Below are 18,133 nucleotides of genomic sequence, written 5' to 3'. Positions count from 1 at the left end.
CTCCACGGGTGGGTGGAGGCTCAGGCAGGCTGGACCTCGGGACGGCGGCCATGGGGTCGGGGGAACCTCAGGCAGCCTGAGGCTGGCCCCCCACAGCCTGGCTGGCTTTCCCAGGGACAGAGTGTCACCAAGCTCCCACCCCGGTTCTGGCCTGGCCTTCGTACCCCCCTGTTGGCCCCCTGGAACGCCCCACACAGCTGCAGGTCCCCAACTTCCAGAGGCGCCACCCCCAAGGAGTGGGGCTGCCCAGTAGGGTAACGTGCGGACCCCACAGCACACTGTTGGAGAATGGGGGGGCGTGCGCCAGTGCGGGTGGGGCGGGCACACGGTGACACAGGCTTGGGGTGGGACCAGAACAGGGCAGCCAGGGCTGGGTCGGGGTGATGAGGGCGGGGAGTGCCAGGGCAGGGGTGGAGGGGCAGAGTAGCCTTGGGGATGTCCCCTAGCCGGCCCAGCCTGGGGGCCCCAGGGCGTGGTCTCCAAGAGCCGCAGGACCCTGGGCCAGTCTCCCCTGCCCCAAGACGCAGCTTCCCAGCCCAGAGGGACCACACGTTGTGTAGCTGTGAGGGAGCCCCGAGCCCTCCGGTTGGGAGCTAGGACGGGGATGCCCCGAAGGCAAGGAGTGGAGGGGCAGGCCCACACAGGGAGCAGGGGATCGAGGGGTTCACCCCACGCCCGCTGAGCACCCCTGCACAGCAGGTGCTGGGAGGGGGCCCCAGAAAGGCTACCAGGAAGCCAGCCGGCCACAGGCAGAGACACACGGATTTTCCTAAAGTCGGAGAGAGGACATTGATCCCAGGGCAGCCTCGGGTGACTTGGGGGAGCTCGGCTCGGGGGGAGTGGCTGAGACACTTTCAAGCACCTGGTCCCTACCCCTCCCTCCCCAAATCCCTCTTTTACGGTAAAACCCCCAGCTGACCAGAGGGACCAGAGGCCGAGGAACAGCCCAGCCCGGTTGCCAGATTTCTCAGAACTCCCTGGTCCCACGAGCCCGCCCCCCACCCCCACCCTGCTCCTTGACGGCTGGCCACAGCCACGGGACCCGAAAAGGCTGGAGGGTGCGCAGAGGGGTCTCCCCTCTTGGGGAGCAGGGGGCGTGGGGCTGACCACGTCGAGACCCATGGGGGCAGGGGGCCGGATCTCGAGGCGAGGTCCCCCCTCCCGTGCCCACCCGGCGGCTGGAGCGCGCTGAAGGCGGGAGGCGCCCTGGGGGGGGCACCGTCTCTTCCCGGGCCCAGCCTCCAAAACTCTGCAGATAAACAGTCTAAATTAGGAATTAAAACATCCCTTGTTCCCACCAGCCAGCAGGCCGTATTTCAAACGTGCAGGAAACGCGCCTGCTGCCTCGAGCCCCAGACTTCCCAGCCAGACTCTGCAAGATCTCCCAGCAGAGGAGAAGGGGCGTGGATGGGGTCCCGGGCCCCTGCTAACACTGCGCTCCGGCTGCCCTGCCTAGACCTGCCACCGGCCCCTGAGAAGACCAGAGCGGGTACGGAGCCTTACCACGGGGCTCCTCCCACTGTCCCAAGGGCCCCTGGGGCCACGCGGCAGGCGTGGGGAGCCCTGTGACCATCCGTGAAGGGAATGTGGGGAGGAAGGACCCTCCCGACGTCCCCCTCCCTGCCCAGAGGAAGGCCTGGTGGGCACAGGGCAAAGATTCCCACCCTCAGGCACCGGCTGGGACTCAGTGGGGGGCAGACTGTGGGGACCCTTCCTCCCTGAGCTCCAATCCAAGACTCCCCTGACCGAGGCTTCTTGCCCACCCCGCTCCCAGTGGGGCCTGGCAGGGCTCATGCCTGGAACAGGGTGCAGCTCTGGGACATAGGGTGCTCTGGGGTGGGCTTCCGGGCATCAGTCAACAGAACGGAGGGGCTCACCCCGGAATTCCAGATGCCTGGCCTAGCGTGTGGGGCTGTCTGCTGTGCCAGGAGTCAGCGGGTGGCCCCGGGGTCAGGGGAGGACCACTGGGGCTAGTCCAGGGGACGCCACCTTCCCTGGGGGGGGGGGGTCCTCGGAGAGGACTTGGAGCCAAGGCAGAGATGGGAGAAGGCGGCATGTCAGGAACGAGGAGAACAAAGGCAGGGAGGGAGGCTGCACCAGAGGCCGGGTCCCTCTCAGAGCTCCCTGCCCAACACAGCCACTGCCTGACTGCCACCAGGGCAGGGGTGTGTCCACTCCAAACCCTCCCCCAGCACCCCATGCAGGGGACTGGCCAGCATGGGGCCCCTGCCCCTCTCAGGCTGTCCCCCACACACACCCCTATCAATCCCAGCCGCGATGAGCAATGCGACAGTGAGAGGGACGCTGTCTGACCCACAGAATCCTGATGGCGGGAGGGGACACCGGGCTCTGGCTCCAAACACCACCCAGCTGCCTCAGGCCAGGAAGGTCACTGAGCCCCAGGAGACACCCGTTCACATGGCCCCTCTCCACATGTCCGCTTAGACACCCTGGCCCCAGAGGAGTCACGGCTGCCCGGCCCTTCCGCCTGTGATCAACGTCCCCGTGAGCAAGTTGAGGCTGACCTTCCTCCAGGAAGGAGACCAGGCAGCGCTGAGAAGCCGGACGGGGCCAGGGCGGCCGCCGACCAGCCGTGCAGACATCGGGCTCGGCAACAGCAGTGAGTGGTGCAGAGCACATGGCCAGGAGGGGCACCTGGGTGACACGTGCAGGGTGGCCACGGGACCCCCGGGGGCGCCCACCGTCTGATGTAACAGCTGCCCTCAGCCCGTGGTGTCAGCCTAGAGAGGGGACACCCCGAGGCTCAGACACATCGCAGGTGGGGACAGGGTCCACGAGACTTCAGGCCTCTGCGTCCCACCAGCACGGCCCCTCCGCCCACCAGCTGCTCATCCGAGGACCAAACCCCACTCCCCCAGCCATGACTCTGCAGCCCATTACTGCCCCTAGGACAAGACCCCAGTCTCCTCTCCTCTCAGAAGCGATGTCCCATGACTCCCAGTCGGGCCAGCCTGAGAAAGGTTGAGGCCGGGCCTGGCAGGACCTGGAGACCCAGACGCGGCCAAGGGCCCAGGAGCTCCAACAGCAACGTGGGGAGCGGAGACCTCGGCCCGGGATCACTGCCCAGCAGCCCACCTCCCTCCCTTCTCTGGTCCCAGCACTGCAACCCCAACGTCAGATCACTCTGCCATCTAGAATTACCTAGAACCTTCCGCACATCCTCCCTGCTGTCCTGAGCACCCCTGAGCCATCAGCCCCGGGCCCCCGGCAGAAGCAGAGCCAGAGGCAGGCGGAGGCAGGTGGGGAGCTCTCCGGGACCTGAGACTCCTGCCTGGGCTTACCTCCACATGCTGCCTGGGACGCGGGGGCACCAGGGGATACAGGCAGACTCCTCCCTCTACCAAGGTCAGCAGGGCCCTGCGAGGGTGCTGTCGATGGAAGGTAGCCCTGGGCCGGGCCACAGAAGGCGGTCGGTTTACTACCAGGGTTGTGAGGCCAACTGTTGCCCCAAGGAGCCCCACGTCGGGCCTGCTGCCGGGACGCTCACTGGCCAGGGACTGTTCCTGGGAGGCTCCAGGGCGGGCTGCAGACGCTGGACAGAGGAGGTGTGGCTGGAGGAGCCCACGTGGGCCAGGAACCCTGCTTGGTGCTCCGGGAGGCTCGGGGAGACCAGGGAGCCCCAGAACTGATCCAGGACCACAGGAGCGCTGGGGAGCGGCCTTCCCCAGACCCTCCCAGGCCGGAACCCTCACAGAGAGACTATGCTTGGAGAGGAATGTTTCAACTGGACAACAAGACGTTTGGGTAAAATGGGCCTAAGCATCCCTGACGCCCTTGTGACCACGAGGAGAAGACACAGACACGCACTTGGAGCGAGCACTTGAGGACACATGGAGCAGCCGGCCCCGTCCAGTCCTGGGTCTCGGACGCCCCGCGCCCAGCACTGGGAGACGACACACCCTGCGCTATGCTGTGGGCTGGGGTCCTCTGTCACACGGCCCAAGCCCACGCACACGGAGACAAGGCAGCACCACAGCAAGGAGTCAGGAGAGGGTGCCCCCAGCGGCTCCCTGAGCTGCCCTCAGAGCTCATCCGCAGCAGGGGAGGGGCTCGCAGGGGAGTCAGGGCCCACGAAACACACTGGGCACTGCCCTGACGGAGGCCCCCCTTCCTACCAGAGCTGTGTGGAGACAGCCTCCTCCAGGAAGCCCTCCCTATACCATCACATCTACTATGGGGACAACTGCACAGAGCCACACGCCTCCCCACCTCGCACCCACTCAGGCAGCCGGAGGGTGTCCCAGAGCAACTGCCAAAGGAGCCCACATCCTCAAGTCAGGAGCCTCCCCACCCAGCTGGCCCTGTCCGAGAGCCGGGCCCGGGCAGGCGGCCAGACTACCGAAAGCAGGGTCCACCTGCCCCAGATGCCTAAGCTCCGGCCTCAGCACAGACACTCGCAGGCGGGAAGCAAGTGGGGGCCCAGGCCACGCACCACCGTCGCCCCCCCATGCCAAGGCCCCAGCGTCGGAGCTGGCTGAGCCGACACCGTGGTCGGTCGGTGTGGCATTCCGCCCACACCTCCTGGCTGTCAGTGTGGGCTGGGGGTTGCTGGAAAGCACCTGGCCTTGAAGGGGTCTCACCACCTCTCAGGGTACAGGTGTCCATGCTCCTTCTAGAATGTTCTCCCATCACCAAGCCTAGGCCAGACAGAGGCCTGGATGCTGGCCCCGGGGCCCCAGCCAGCTCCGATGGCCCTGGGTGGCACACTGCTCCCCCCCCTCGGCATTTACCGACCCCCCACTCTGGGCCAGCCCTCCACGCGCAGCACGTGCGGCAAGCCCGGCAGCAAACGGACCCTCCACAGCCTCTCTTTCCAGCAAACACCCAGGCCGGGGGCCTCTGTTTCCCGTGGCTGTGGGACTGCACGTGTGGCCCGTGGAGGGAGGGGGGATGGCCGGCTGCTCGCGGAGATGGGTGTCTGGGGAGGCTGGGGGCCGAGGGGGCTCCATTCTGGGAGCACTCGCTAAATTGCTTTATGTAACTGGGGCCGGGCCAGGAAACCAGGAGCCCGGCTGGGGATTAGTGACAGGCGTTGCCACGGCAACCTGATTAGTGGGAAACATGTCGTCTTTGGGAGTGCTGCTCGGCAAAGGTAAAAGGAACCCCAGAGATTCATTAGCAACAGGTTCCCATGGCAACCGCTCCAAGCTCATTAATAATTTTTTTCTTATTCCAAGTGTGGGTGTTGAAATTCTCCAGAGGGCTGATGAAGGAACGGATGCCGGACGGACAGACGCGCACACGCGTGTGCACGCACACGCCTGTCACTCCCACCTGCCGCCAGCCCCACCCCACCCCGAGGTCCGCACAGCACATGCCTCGCCCCGCCTGGCTAGCCCCAGGGTTCCAACGGCCCCGACCGGCCTGGATGGCCCCCCATAGGGCAGCACGATCCGAAGGGCCGCTCTGACCTGGGGGGCAGCCAAGACCACCTCCGCGGGGACACCCCAAAGTGTGTGCAGGAAGGGAGGCGGGGAGGGGCCCGCTCACGCTGCATCAGGCTGGGCGTCGTGCCCGCTGCTCGCCGGCTGCCTCCTCCGGGACGACCGCCAGCGCCCCCACAGAGCTCCGCAGAGACCCCACGTGCGGTGGGGCTGGGGCTCAACAAGCAGACGCCGCCTTGGAAAACGCGTCAGCAGGTCCTAGCACAGCTCCACACAGCAAGTCCGCTCTCGGGCGCGCACCCACCAGCACCGACATCAGGGCCAAACGGCGACCACATGGCCGGTCTGCTCCCGGCGCTGCACAGGAGAGCCCGAGAGCCGACGTTCCCACGGACAAACACGCACGGTCCGTCCACACAGCGGGATGGGGCTCAGCCACCAAGGGAACGGAGCCCTGACAGACGCTACGGCGTGGCCCCAGCTGGAGGATGCGACGTTCAGAGGCCACAGGCAAAGAGCCACGTGGCGTGGGATCCCATTTCTAGGAAACACCCAGAAGAGGCAGATCCAGGGACGCGACGAGATCAGGGGTGCCAGGGGCCGGGCTAGGGGCTGGGGTCTCTCTGGGGGGACGAGAATGCTCCAGAGTTGACAGCGAAGGCCGCACAGCTCTGCGGGTTGTAAAAACCAGGCAATCGTGTGCTTTCTGCGTGAGTCGTGCGAGGACACCTCTGTGACAGCACGAGCCGGCGTGTGCTCGGAGTTCCGGAGGCCGCGCAGGGACCTGCACTGGGCCACACTTCCGCGTCGGGACGCAGGACTCCGGTGCTGCATGCCCCCGGGGCTGACACCAAGGCAGGGGCTCCCCACAGTGAACAGGGCGAGTGCTCGCCTCCACCCCCTGCCCCACGGTCGGCGGGAACCGGCGACCAACCCACAGGGCGTGCACACCTGCTACAGGCGGGAACATGACCCAGAGCCCGGCCACAGCCTTCTGGGACGGCAGGGGCCCCCCGCTCCATGCTGGCCATGCGGGGCGGTCGGGCGCCCCGAGAAAACGTGACAACGCAAGCACTCCCTGACGCTGAGCGCTGGTTACTGGGTCTGAGGCGGCGGACGGGAAGCTTCTCCCGGTGCTCCCTGTCCGGGAGCTGGCTCCGGAGCGGAGGGACGCAGAGACCCGCGGTCAGTGGGCGCACGGGCGTCCCGCACTGCACCCGCCTGCTGCCAGTCACGCCCCAGCACAGCCCCTGACCCGATCCGAAGTCGCAAACCCAGCGGTCTGCTCGGTCACACTGGATCCGGCCCCAGAGGGAGAGAAGGGAAGGTCGCGGGGTGGGAGGCCAGCAAATCTCTGGACATCGTACACCAGGGCAGGGCGTGTGTAGGGACGGAGGCCCCAACACCCGGGTGTGCTCAGGTATCCGCCTGGGCCCTCTGAACCCCCAAAGCCAACACCCTCATCTTTGCCCCGATGCCCCCTCCCCCGGGCTCCCCCGCCTCTGCCCGAAGGCTCCCACAGCCTGCGTCCCCTCCTTAACCAAGTGACCCCCGCCTCACAGTAAAATTTAAAAAAAAAAGGCAAGCTCTGAAACATTCAGAAATGTGAGACACGCCCGGTTCTAAAACGTGACACCGCGGTCTGTGGTTGTGGGTCTGTGAGCCTCTGGCCCCAGGCCTCCGGTGGGCCACATCCCCAGTGTGGATTCGGACTTCTAAGTGTTCCTGGGACGGAGGCACAGGCCCCAGCCCCCAGGCAATCCCGGCTAGCAGGGCCAGGCGGAAAGTTCCCAGGCGGTGGCCCCATCCCCCTGCAATCGGCCGGTGTCCTCCCCACCGGGACTCTCCCAACGCACCTTCTGCCAGCCCCTTCCCGGGTCCCGCCCCACCTCCAGCACCCAGCAGCCCCCCTTGGCCTCCAGGGGGCAGGCCATGCGCCCCATGTGAGCGGTCCTCCAGGTCCCAGAATTCCCTGCACCAGATCTCCCCGAGAGGCGCCGACAGGGCACTCCAGCTAGCTCAGGACTTCAGGGGCTGGGCCTGCAACGCCTGAGGGCACGTCACACGCGTGCCAGACACGGCAGGCCAGCTCGGGGCCAGGCCGCACGGCTGCCCTGCCAGCAACCTGTGCCCCAGACCGCGTCCCAGTCCCCATCCACGAGGCGCTAATGCAGGCTGACTCATCAGACTGCGGCCGGCTGGGGACAGGCGCAAAGACAAAGGGACGCAGTGGGTGCACGAGGCCACGTGGCTCCCACCTGGCCCAGGGAATGTCCTCTGGGCCTCCAGGCATGGGCTCCGTCTCTGTGGGGGGCTGAGGCTGTGGACAGGCTGCACAGAGGCCCAGTGCCCCCGCCTGGGCCCACACCCCAATGCCCTCCATGCCAGGTCCTTGGGCCACCGCCCGTCACACAGCACCCTGGGGCCCACGCACCACCTGCCAACCCCTCTGCCCACAGTGGCCCCCACAGCCCGGGAGCAACCGTCCCCCGGACCTTCACACCCTGGCCCTACAGGGTCTGGCTCTCCTCTACCCTCCCTACCCCCGCGACTCAGCCAAGCCCTGCCGCGGCACCCCAAACAAGGCCCCGGGAAGCTGGGGGTCACCAGGAAGGCAGCACGCCCTTGTCACCCAAGAATGAAGGGGTGCTGGGCTCCAGGGTCGGAGGAAGTTCCCCGGGGAGCCCCCCACCCCAGACTGGAGACAATCTCTTCTCTGGCCAGCCCCCAGCCCTTCTGTGGCTTCTCAGAGGGAAACAAGGCCGGCCCCCCGAGTCTCTGTTGCTGCAGAGGGGGTCCCCGGCTGGGAATCCAGCCTCATCAGTCCCTGCAGAAAGTCATCCGCCTGACCACAGGTCTCAGGATGGAGTCATGCTGGGCTCAACCTGGGGCTCTGTCTCTGGTCCTGACACTCTATCTGTATGTCCCTGGGGCTGCAGGGACCTGCAGGGGGCGGGGGAGGACACTGGTGGAATGAAGGCCTCAGACTCCCAGAGGGGTCTGTGGGACTCTATCCTGGGGGGACAGGCCAGTCCAGAGAAAAGGGACTTGCAGAGCTGACATCGGGACAGCTCCTTCCCTGGGGAAGCCCCCCGGAAGCCCGGAGGACGTGGGCACAGAGACAGGTGCGGCCCCTGCCCCTCCTCACCACGGAGCCCAGCCTCTGACACCCTGCCAGGGCCCGGAGCAGGGGGTCCCCCAGGCTCACAGCCCAGGCCTGCCTTGCTGCTTGTGACTTCAGGGGCACACACTCCGTCCACCCCAAACTGCTCCGAGTGGCTGATTTCACGGTCGGTTTTCCCTCTCCCCAGGTGGCTCCTCGTCAGAGAGCCTGACACGGCCCAGCTGGCATGACTCATATCCTAACAAGGACTCCCTCCTGGTCAGACATCCAGCACCCCCTCTATCTCCCTCTGGAGGGACAGCGGAGGGCACGCCCAGGGTGTGCGAGCTGGGGTAGCAGGAGTTCAGTCTGGAGCTGTCGGCATGCCAGGTCCTTCTGGGGGTCCCCCCGTTCCAGTGGCCGCAGGAAAACCTGAGCATCACGGACCCATGACCCCAACTTCCCATGATCTCATGCACTGTCTGCCTCTGTCTTTGCTTCTCTCCTGAGCACACGGCCGCTGTGCCAAGGGCCCCCCACTGACCTCGTCTCACCTTGGTTATGGCCACAAAGACTCAGTCGCCATGGAAATCCACATTCTGAGGTTCCTAGTGGACGTGAACTCGGGGGATACTAGTCATGCCAGTAGAGTGGCTCCCATGTGCCAGCTGGAGTGAGCGACGTGCACAGCCCCAGAGCCCCTGACCCAGGCTGCCCCACGATGCCCTGCTGCAGAGCAGGGGCACGGCCTCTGAAAGCACCCAGCACTGCCACCTTCCCGTTGCTAATTCTCTCCACCCCTGCCAACACCTCCCTGGCCAGTGGGGACCCCTCCCCGGGCCAGCACCAAGGGCAGGGCCCAGAGGACTCACCCTAACCAAGTCCTGAGAGGTCACCCAAATGCCACACAGCTGGGAAACAGCTGGCCCCAGACCCTCTGGGTCGCCCGAGGGGCAGGAGAGGTTCAAAGGTCGCCCCTGGGGCACAAAGTGGGCAGCGTGGGCTGCGGCCTCAGGTCTGATGCCAGGAACACCCACCTGAGAATCTGGGGGGCTTGTTCCCATAGGTACCACCCAAAGGCCATCAGGGAGGACCCGAACCCTGCCTGTCCCCGACAGCCTGGTCCCTGCAGCCCAGCTCCTTGGCCATCCTCCTAGGGGATACGCGGCCCTCCATCCACGGGCCAGCGGGTGATCCCCAGCTCCCCAGCCCCCCAGTGGCCGAGACTCCACGCTACCGCTCCAATGGATGGAGATCGAGTGGCAAAGGGGACCCACACCCAGAACGCACGCCCCTCCCTCAGATCAGGAAACACAACCCCAGAATAAGTCCTTGTCCATCAAGGCTCTCAGCTTTGGGGTGGGGACCCAAGGGGCTGCAGCCTCTGACACAGGAATGAGGTCTGGAGTAGGAGACCCCCCAAGCTCAGACTACCTCTGCTTCGCTCCCTCAGACTTCAGGGACACACACCCTGTCCACCCCAACAGCTCTGCTCTTCCTAAAGAACACCCCCCCTCTGCCTCTCCCTCCCGCATTCCTGTATCCGTGACTGCACACCCTACACGCAATCTGGGGACGGGGGGAACCAAGGGGAGCCCCATGTGCTCTCAGAGCCAGGGACGGCACGGAGGGCAAGCCCAGGGGTCTCCGGGGCCCTCTCCCTGGCCAGCTGCGCACTGGCCTGGGCCCTTCACCCGCTGATCAGGGTCCCCAGTGACCCCACGCTATCAGTGACCAAGAGGACAATTGGGACCCTGTGAGGAAAAACCGAAGCTGGCGTGGGGCCACCGCCAAGCTGCAGGAAGAGGTGCCAGGAACACCTAAGGAATCCTGGAAGGCTCTGGGGCCCTCCCGGGGTGAGGGGGCTCGGCCTTGGGGCCACACGCCCCACCTCTCCGCCCAAGGCCCTCAGGCCAGCAAGGAGCTGAGACAGGGTCCCGCTGCTGGCCGCACCCTCCACACCAACATCCCCAGCATCCAGTGCTCCAACCTCCCCGAACCTAGGAGTGGGGGAGGCACCGGCAGAGCCCAGAACAGAGAGGACGGCGTGACCAAGCAGGCTGGCGTGGCCGGCCAGGCACGTCTCAGCACCTGTGCCAGGGTCCGGCTTCGCTTGGCTCCAGCAAGACCGGGAACGGCACCCCCCAGGAGGGCGCACCCGCCCGGGGCTCTGAGCGGGCCAGGGGAGCTGCTGGCCCCTGAGCACCCCGGGCATGACTGCCCAGCCCACCCACACCGGCCCCTGGCGGGCTCAGCGCTCTCAGTAACGTCAGTTCCCTCTTCTGTGTAAGTGGTGTGGTCGGCAGGCGCGGAGGCCGGGCCTGGGGCCGCCCAGAGTGAGCAGATCGCAGGCCCACCTGTACCAGTCCGGCCCTGGGGCCATCGCTGGGCCGGGACCAAGACTTCTGCGCCCGGGGACAGTGTTTCTGCTCTGTGACACACTAGGTCCTCGTGCGTCCTACAAAGAACGCAAGGGGCTCCTGGTGCCCCCGAACCCTCCCCCACCCAGGAGCGACTCCCCTCACAAGGCTGCCGGCTGCTGGGGTGCACGGGGGGCATTGTGCCCACCCTGTGTGCTGATTTCACGCCCTCATCCACGGTCCCACTAATCACAACTCCAGGAGCGGACAACCCCTCCTGGCAGCTGGGGGGCCGGGGACACACAGCCTCGCCTCCCCTGCACGGCGTGCGTCTGTTCCGGGGGGCCCTGTGAGCAGAGCTGCTACTCACTCAGCGGAGACGCGCAGCAGAGGGCCCCCATCTGTCATCCGCGGCGGGCACGGTGCTCTGGGGACGGTGCCCGAAGCCGCTGCCAGCTCCCGAGGGCGGGGCTGTCTTCCTCTGCACCCCATCCCGTCTGGGAATCCAGGCCTTAAATAACAATGTGGGGCCGTCCCCGGACTCCACTCCCCCGTCTCCTCGCTGGAAATTCAACTGGGCCCGTGACTCAGGGGTGTTCCTGTTCCTACCTGTGTCACCACCGGAAAAAGAGTGTAACCGAGTCGTTGCGACCCTAACCCAACACCCACTTGCTGTGGAAAGAGAAAGCCTGTTCCTGACCAGGCCTCTGGCGGGGAGGGGGCAACAGGAGAAAGGGAGATGGTGGCGGAGAGGGAACAGCGACTGGACACGAGGACACCTGGATGCAGAGGTAACATTTCCCCCTGACCTTGATGGCTCGGGGCCGAGGTCCGGTCCCGGAGAGTCCAGTGAGCAGGCTGAATGGGGGCTGGGCGGGACAAGCACGGCTGCCCCGCGTTCCTCTCAGGGATGCCTGACAGGCCAGCCCACCCCCCGCAGTCCTCCACATCCTGACCCCGGACCAGGAGTCCTGCCAGCCGCTCTGGGAGGTGCTGTCTGGCCCGCTGCACCACAGGAAGACGCAGGGAGCTCCCTGGACCCCTCTGAGTGCTCTGCCATGCCAGGGAGGATGGGACACCCACAGGGTCTGAGAGCGTCCTCTGACAGGCTGGCACCAGTTGTGTCCTGCCCGGACGTCATGGGGGTGGTGGGGGAGCACCGGCACCTTCCCGTCTCCTGGCCTCTGTTCCTGCAGTGCCCTCCACCTGCTCCTCTCTCCCTACCTCCCTTCTATTTTTCCCTGACCCTGGTCCCCACATCACCGCTCCCTTGAGGGCTGAGTCCAACCCCCCGGGGGCAGAGCCCTTCCCTGAGACACGGCCCAGGCCCACCATACTCACTCCTGGCCTCCCTGCCTCCCATCGCCTTTACCTCGCAGCAAAACCTGAACAGCTCCAGGCTCACGGATACATCCCATCTGCCTCAGGACCTTTGCTTGTGCCATTCCCCTGCAGGGGACATTCTTGCTCCATATCCTCCTACAACCCGTCTCTGTGTCCACTCAGCTGCTGCAAACTCCCCAGCCCCCAGCCCCCAAGAGCCTCCATCTGGTCCCCCCAGCCCAGCGCCTCCTGAACCAGGGCCAGCAGAGCCCTGATGCAGAGTGAACGATGGCAGGACACACTGAGCACACGGTGGGAGATCCCCGAGTCCTGCGGAGAACCACAGCAGGCCCAGCACAAGGACCAGCACAGAGCTCAGGCCCAGAGAGGTCCGGGGAGTGAAGAGGGCTTGCAGCCCCCACCGGGCTCTGTGCCCCCAGGGCCCCCAGGCCCTCCGCAGGGCCCAGCTGGACTGCAGATGTGGGGACGGGGCCACACCTAGCCTCACCACGGCACACGCACACCCCATTTAATCAGCGCTTCCCGACCTCTGCCGACTAAGCAGGCGCCAGTAAGCTCGATGAACACCAACCGTCTGCCCAGCTCGGGGCCCCAGGGGTGCCTGGATGGGGGCACAGGGCAAGAGAAAAGTCTAGACCACAACCCTTCCTGGGCCGACCCAAGGAAGCAGCGGAGACGCAGGAAGCCAGGTCCATCCCCACAGATGGACCTCAGCGCACACTAACCCCCTTCCACTGCCTGCCCCCCAAAGGCTGAGGCCGCCACAGACCCAGACTTCTCATCGGAGGCCGATTCCCAAAGACCAAACCCTTCCGCCTCCTTGTGGGAAGCAGAAACCCTTATAAGACCCACAAAAATCTTCCCTCTCCTTCTCTACTACAGCTCCTATCCACCCACACAGCCCAGCCCGACCTCACTTCCGCCAGGAAGCCCTCCTTAGCAGCCCACAGAACCCAGGAGAGGGCACCCCGCTGCCCAGGTCTCACTCAGGGGCCAACGCGAGGTCAGGCTCACATCCGGGGACACCCCCCTCCCACCAAGCCCTCCAGAAGCAGCCACGCTAAGAACAGGGCTCCCCCGACCCTGCCTCTGGCAGGGATTCAGAGCCGCCCCGCCCCGCTGCCCGCCCCAGCGCTCAGGACCAGCAGTCTCCCTGGGAAGCCCCCCACCGTACCTGTCTCCGCTCACGCCGGCCCGAAGAGCAGGGACAGGCCCGTCCCAGCCAGCACACGCCCGGGGCGTAGCATGTACGCGAAGGAACAGCAGCGCGGTCCAGGCGCACGGGACAATCACCGTTCCTTGTTCCTCCTTCAGTCGGAAAAAGGGAGCCACCAGGAGAACTGCCTGCAGCGTGGGGAGCCCAGGGCCTGTGCAGACACCCCATGCCCTGGCCAGCCCACAGAGGGGAGGCCCCCCATTCTGGACACACCCCTTCTGCCTTTACACCCCCACATTCTACCAGGTACGGGTTGGCCTTCCCATTGGCCCACCCCAGGCCCGTCCAGCACCCGTTTCAGAACCTCTCAAGGACTCCCCACAAGAGGCCAGCCTGGGGACTCTCAGTCCAGGCAGAGACACACGTGGGTGCCAGGAGAACAGAGACCCAGGTCCAGGAACAAGATGCTGGCATGAGGAGGGCTTGGAAGGGGAGCACCCCCAGGGTTCTGTCCCCAGAGCACACGAAGGAAGCCCCGTGTGTCAGGCAAAGTGTGCCGGGGAGCACGGCCACAAGGTCAGGAAGGTGAGCACCACATGTAACTGTCCTGCTCGGTTCCGGTGTGCGGGCGCAGCGTGGGCCACGGGATGGAGAGAAGGACTGGGCCTGTTCTAGGTCAATGCCCTCAGCATCCGCACCAGGACACCCCCACCCACTGTGAGCCCTGCGTGCTCGTGACGGCTGGACGGCCAGCAGCAGCTCTCGTGAGATGCCTTTAAAAACTCGGACTGGCCCAGCCTCGCACCCCTGCCCAACACAGGGACCTGAGAGTCTGACCGGGCTCCCCCAGCTCTGCCCTCCAGCAGCCGCGTGACCTTGATGTGTCCTCTGGCTTCTCCGAGCCCTAGGCTGAGGCGCACCCCGTACCTGGCCCCTGGGAGGTGACTCCTAGAGGTGCGTGCCACCTGAGCCCCCAGGGGCCTCCTCGGCACCCTCCTGGTCCCTTACACCCTCGCTGGGCTGCAGCCGGCCTCCCCTGGGGCCCCCTCCAGAGCAGTGATCGTCCCCAGAGGCCCTGCGGGCTGGGTGCTAGGACGCAGCAGCTGCGCGGCCGGCAGACAGGCGCGGAGTCAGGAACCCAGGGGGAGCCCGGGCAGAACATAACCCAGCCACGCAGGCTACAACACACAGATCCCACCCACCTTCCTCTATAAATAAACCTGTGTAGGAGAAACAGCGCTTGCCCCGAAAGTTCCAGCGCCGCTGTATTTTCAAAAAGCCAAGTCAATTGATAAGGACGCGGGCTGCCCTTGTCGGCTCCTCTGCCGCGTGTCAGGAGTCCCCCTTAGAGCCCGAGCAGACCACGCGGTATCGTGGGTGCTGGGGTCACCCCCACGGGGATTCCCGAGAGCTTGGGGGCTTGGGGAAGGCCCCTTCCCGCGTTCCAGTCACCGACTGAATCCCGGCGTGGGGCTGGGACGTTGGCTGGGACTGCGCCAGCCTCCGGCGAGTGTGGGTTCCCAGAGCAAACCCAATTATCCCACTTGGCTCTCTGACTTTGTCCCCTGCAGCAGGGCAGACAGGGAGCTGGCGGTGGCAGGCGCACCCTGTGTGTGCCCGGGGCCAGCCCGTAGACCTGCAGGAATCTGAGTGCTCCGCTGAGCCGCGCAGAGGCCCCACGGGCTTGCCAGGGGAACCAGTCCCCACCTGTCCAGGCGCACGGCTTATTTTAGGTTTGCCCCAGAGCCGACATGCCCCCACTGCTTCAGCCTGGCGTCTGCTGGAGGTCAGCAGCCGCCCCCACGAGACCGAAGGCTGTGCCGTGCCCACCCTGCCTGACAGACGCAGGATCTCCACAGAACACAAATCAGCGCGTCCCGGGATCTGAACCCACCTCCTGCCAGTGCCATCCCCCTCCAGCCCGGTGGCCCTCCTGCTCCCAGAGCGGCAGGGCATCCTTCTCCTTGGGTCACAAGGACGCACAGAGATGGGGACGCCACCACAAGGCCCAGCCGGCCCCATCCCCCAAGCCACTCTGGCTTCACCCTACCTGCATGAGCCACCCCTGCCCCCGCTCCCCTACATGGAGTCATACACATGCGCACCTGTCAGACATGCTCAGGGACACAGAACACCCAGCACCCCTGGGTCAGACCGTTACACTCCCTCAGCCTCCAGGGTCCGGAGCAGCCAGACACGGGGCTGTCAGCGGAGACAAAGCATAGGCCCCACTCCGCTCTTTCCCTATCTGGTCTCTGCACACGCTTGGAAATGCCGCACACGCACGCAAAGCCGGCAGCCAGGCCCGTCCCAGCCTAGGGTGCTCAGACAGACACGACCCCGTCACCCGCCACGCCACCCTCCTGCCAACCACGAGGTGCCCTGGCCATCTCCAAGCCAGAGTTCCAGAGAGGACGGACCATGCCCCGACATGGGGGAGGTGTCGCCCGCTGTCTGCCAAGGGCGCAGGCGGTCAGGCCCTGAGCTGGCCACTGGGCTGCGACCATGACCCCCTTCTTCACCGCCAGGAGCAGAACCGGACTCGGCCGATGTTTGGATATGGAGGAAAAAAGCAGCGTGGGTTTTATTACTTTTCTTGGTACAGTTTCCTCTTTTACATTTAATATTTATACAGTAAAACACACAAGATAGGAAAAATATACACACACGTTGCTGCTTTAGCCTCTGTCTCGATTTTGACAAATAAAGTTTACTTGCAGGTCCCCACCACGGTCAACCCCCACCCCCTGTCCCTGTTTGTCCAGGATGTCCAATCTCTCCAGGGCAAGGAGCCTGAAGGCACAGCACCCGCGGCACCGCCTCCTGAAAACCGGCTCCCACCACCAGCGAGAAGAACCAGAAAGGCAGGACCCAGGGCCAACCGGAGCCCACCAGGACAGCCCCCAAACACCATCTGCTGGGGGGGGGGCACCAAACCTGCCACCTACATCCCACAAGTGCCCCCTGGCTGCCCCAACACCACTCTGGAACCTTCTCTGAAAGTCTGTGCCACTCTGGCTGGAAGCAGAGAGGGGCCCCATCCTCCAAGGCCAGGAAAAGCCCTAGGGGAAGGGACCGGAGCGCACAGAGCCAGCTGCGTCCCTGCCCCCCACCCCCAGCTGCGCATGACTTAAATCAGCCCCAGCACGGAGTTCAGCCTGGAGAAGAGAGTTCACAACCAACGTCACGGCATCTCTCCGTGGAAAAGGGCCGGCAAACTCGCACCGCCTCCCGGCCCCACGGGTCTCCCGCGACGCTCTGAAGCGCAAAACACAGGCTGAAAACTTCGCTCCCCTTACTCTACTTCCTGCCGGCCTCCCCCTCCCCAGCGAGGGTCCCGCCTCTGGCGGACAGTCTGTAAGCCCAGGGGCCAGCACTCCCGTCCCGACCGCCACCCAAGTGGGCACGACTTCCCGCGCGGCCGACCCCTGTTCCCCTCCAAGCTCGTGGTGGCCTCGCGGCTTCTCTCCCACCCTCTCCCATCCTGCGCTGGCTCGGCACCGGGGACACCCCGGCCGGGTATGGAGCGAAGCCCACCCCCTGCCGTCCCTGCCCTGCCCTGCGCTCCCCGCGCGCCCAGCCCGCTCCGGGTCCAACGAGTCCGACCTCGCGGGGGCCACGCGGAGGAGGTCCCGCGCGCTGGACCCCCCCGTCCCGCACCGCCGCAGCCCGGCGGCCCTGGAAGGATATGGGTTACAGACCAGCCGGAGACACCAGCTGCGCGGCCGCGTGGTCTGCCCGAGGCAGAAGAAGACCGTGGCCGCCAGCGCCGGGTACGGGACGGGCTGCTCCTCGTCGGCGCCCAGCTCCGCGCCGCGCTCGGCCGCCGGGCTCTCGGGGGGCGACGCGCCGGGCCCGGACCCCGGCTCCGCCTTCCGCCCCGGCACCCCGGGGCTCGCCGGGGACGCCCCAGCCGCCGCCGCCGCCGGGCCCGGGGCCGGAGCGCCCAGAGGCACTCGGACCTCGTCGGCCGCCTGCGCGCCCTCGGTCATGGTGGCAGCGGGCAGCACCTGCGGGGTGACAGGCGGTAACCGGGACCCGGGAACGACACCCCTCACCCGCCTCGGGCACAGCGGAGCTGCGGGAACAGCCGCGGTCGCCGGGATGTCTTTGTCTTCCCTTATTAGAGACAAATGCGCCCCCCGCCCCCGCCCGCCCCCTCCCTCCGGCGAGGGTTGGGCCGCCCCTCCCCCACCGCCGGGGCGGGGGCCCCAGGGGCCCCCTCGCCCGCTCCGCTAAGTTGAAGAGGGTCCCGCCGCGCAGTGGGGCGCGCGTCCCCGCCGAGTCTCACCTCGCTTCGGCGGCCGGCGGCGTCCCCGCGGGCATCGCCCGGGCGGCGCGGTCACCGCGGACCCGGCACGGCGCTCGGCCGCGGCTGGAGCGCGCCGCCCCCGGCCCCGAGCCCCCGGCCCCGGCCCGCCGGCTTGGGCTCCCGCTCCGGCTGTCCCGGCGGCGACGGCGGCGGCCCCAGCGCGGAGGGGACCGCTGGGCGGACGAGCCGGGGGCGCGGGGCGCGGGGCCGGGGGGGGGGCGCGGGGCGGGGGCGCGGCGCGGCGAGCAAGCCCGGAGCGTGTCCGCGCGCCGCGCAGGAAACTTCGGAGTGAGCCGCGGAGGGCGGGGGCGGGGCCGGCGCGGGGGCGGGGCCGCAGGGGCGCCGAGAGGGAGGGGCCGCCCCCGCCCCGAGGCACGCGCGCGGCGACCCTCCCCCACCGCGGGGGGCGCCTGCCGGTTCCCAGGGTCCCGGGAGAGGGGGGAGCGGGGCGGA

General features: G+C 66.7%; 1 protein-coding gene across 1 annotated transcript in view; it reads right to left on the bottom strand.

Annotated features, from left to right (window-relative positions):
- The window catches only part of CACNA1H (calcium voltage-gated channel subunit alpha1 H), a 55,171-nt gene extending 37,384 nt beyond the window's left edge, over window positions 1-17,787 (bottom strand). Inside the window, exons 1-2 of the mRNA XM_032846005.1 lie at window positions 17,660-17,787; window positions 17,059-17,378 (exon numbers count right to left, since the gene is read on the bottom strand). Coding sequence (XP_032701896.1) covers window positions 17,059-17,360 — 302 coding nt within the window. The 5' untranslated portion in view covers window positions 17,361-17,378; window positions 17,660-17,787. The remainder of the gene's footprint in view (window positions 1-17,058; window positions 17,379-17,659) is intronic.
- Window positions 17,788-18,133: the final 346 nt, after the last annotated feature.

This window comes from Lontra canadensis, unplaced genomic scaffold (assembly GCF_010015895.1).
Source record: "Lontra canadensis isolate GAN:19392208 unplaced genomic scaffold, GSC_riverotter_1.0 scaffold171, whole genome shotgun sequence".
In the NCBI taxonomy this organism is placed as follows: Eukaryota; Metazoa; Chordata; class Mammalia; order Carnivora; family Mustelidae; genus Lontra; species Lontra canadensis.
Note: the sequence above shows the minus strand (reverse complement) of the source record. Positions and strands in the feature narration are given on the sequence as shown.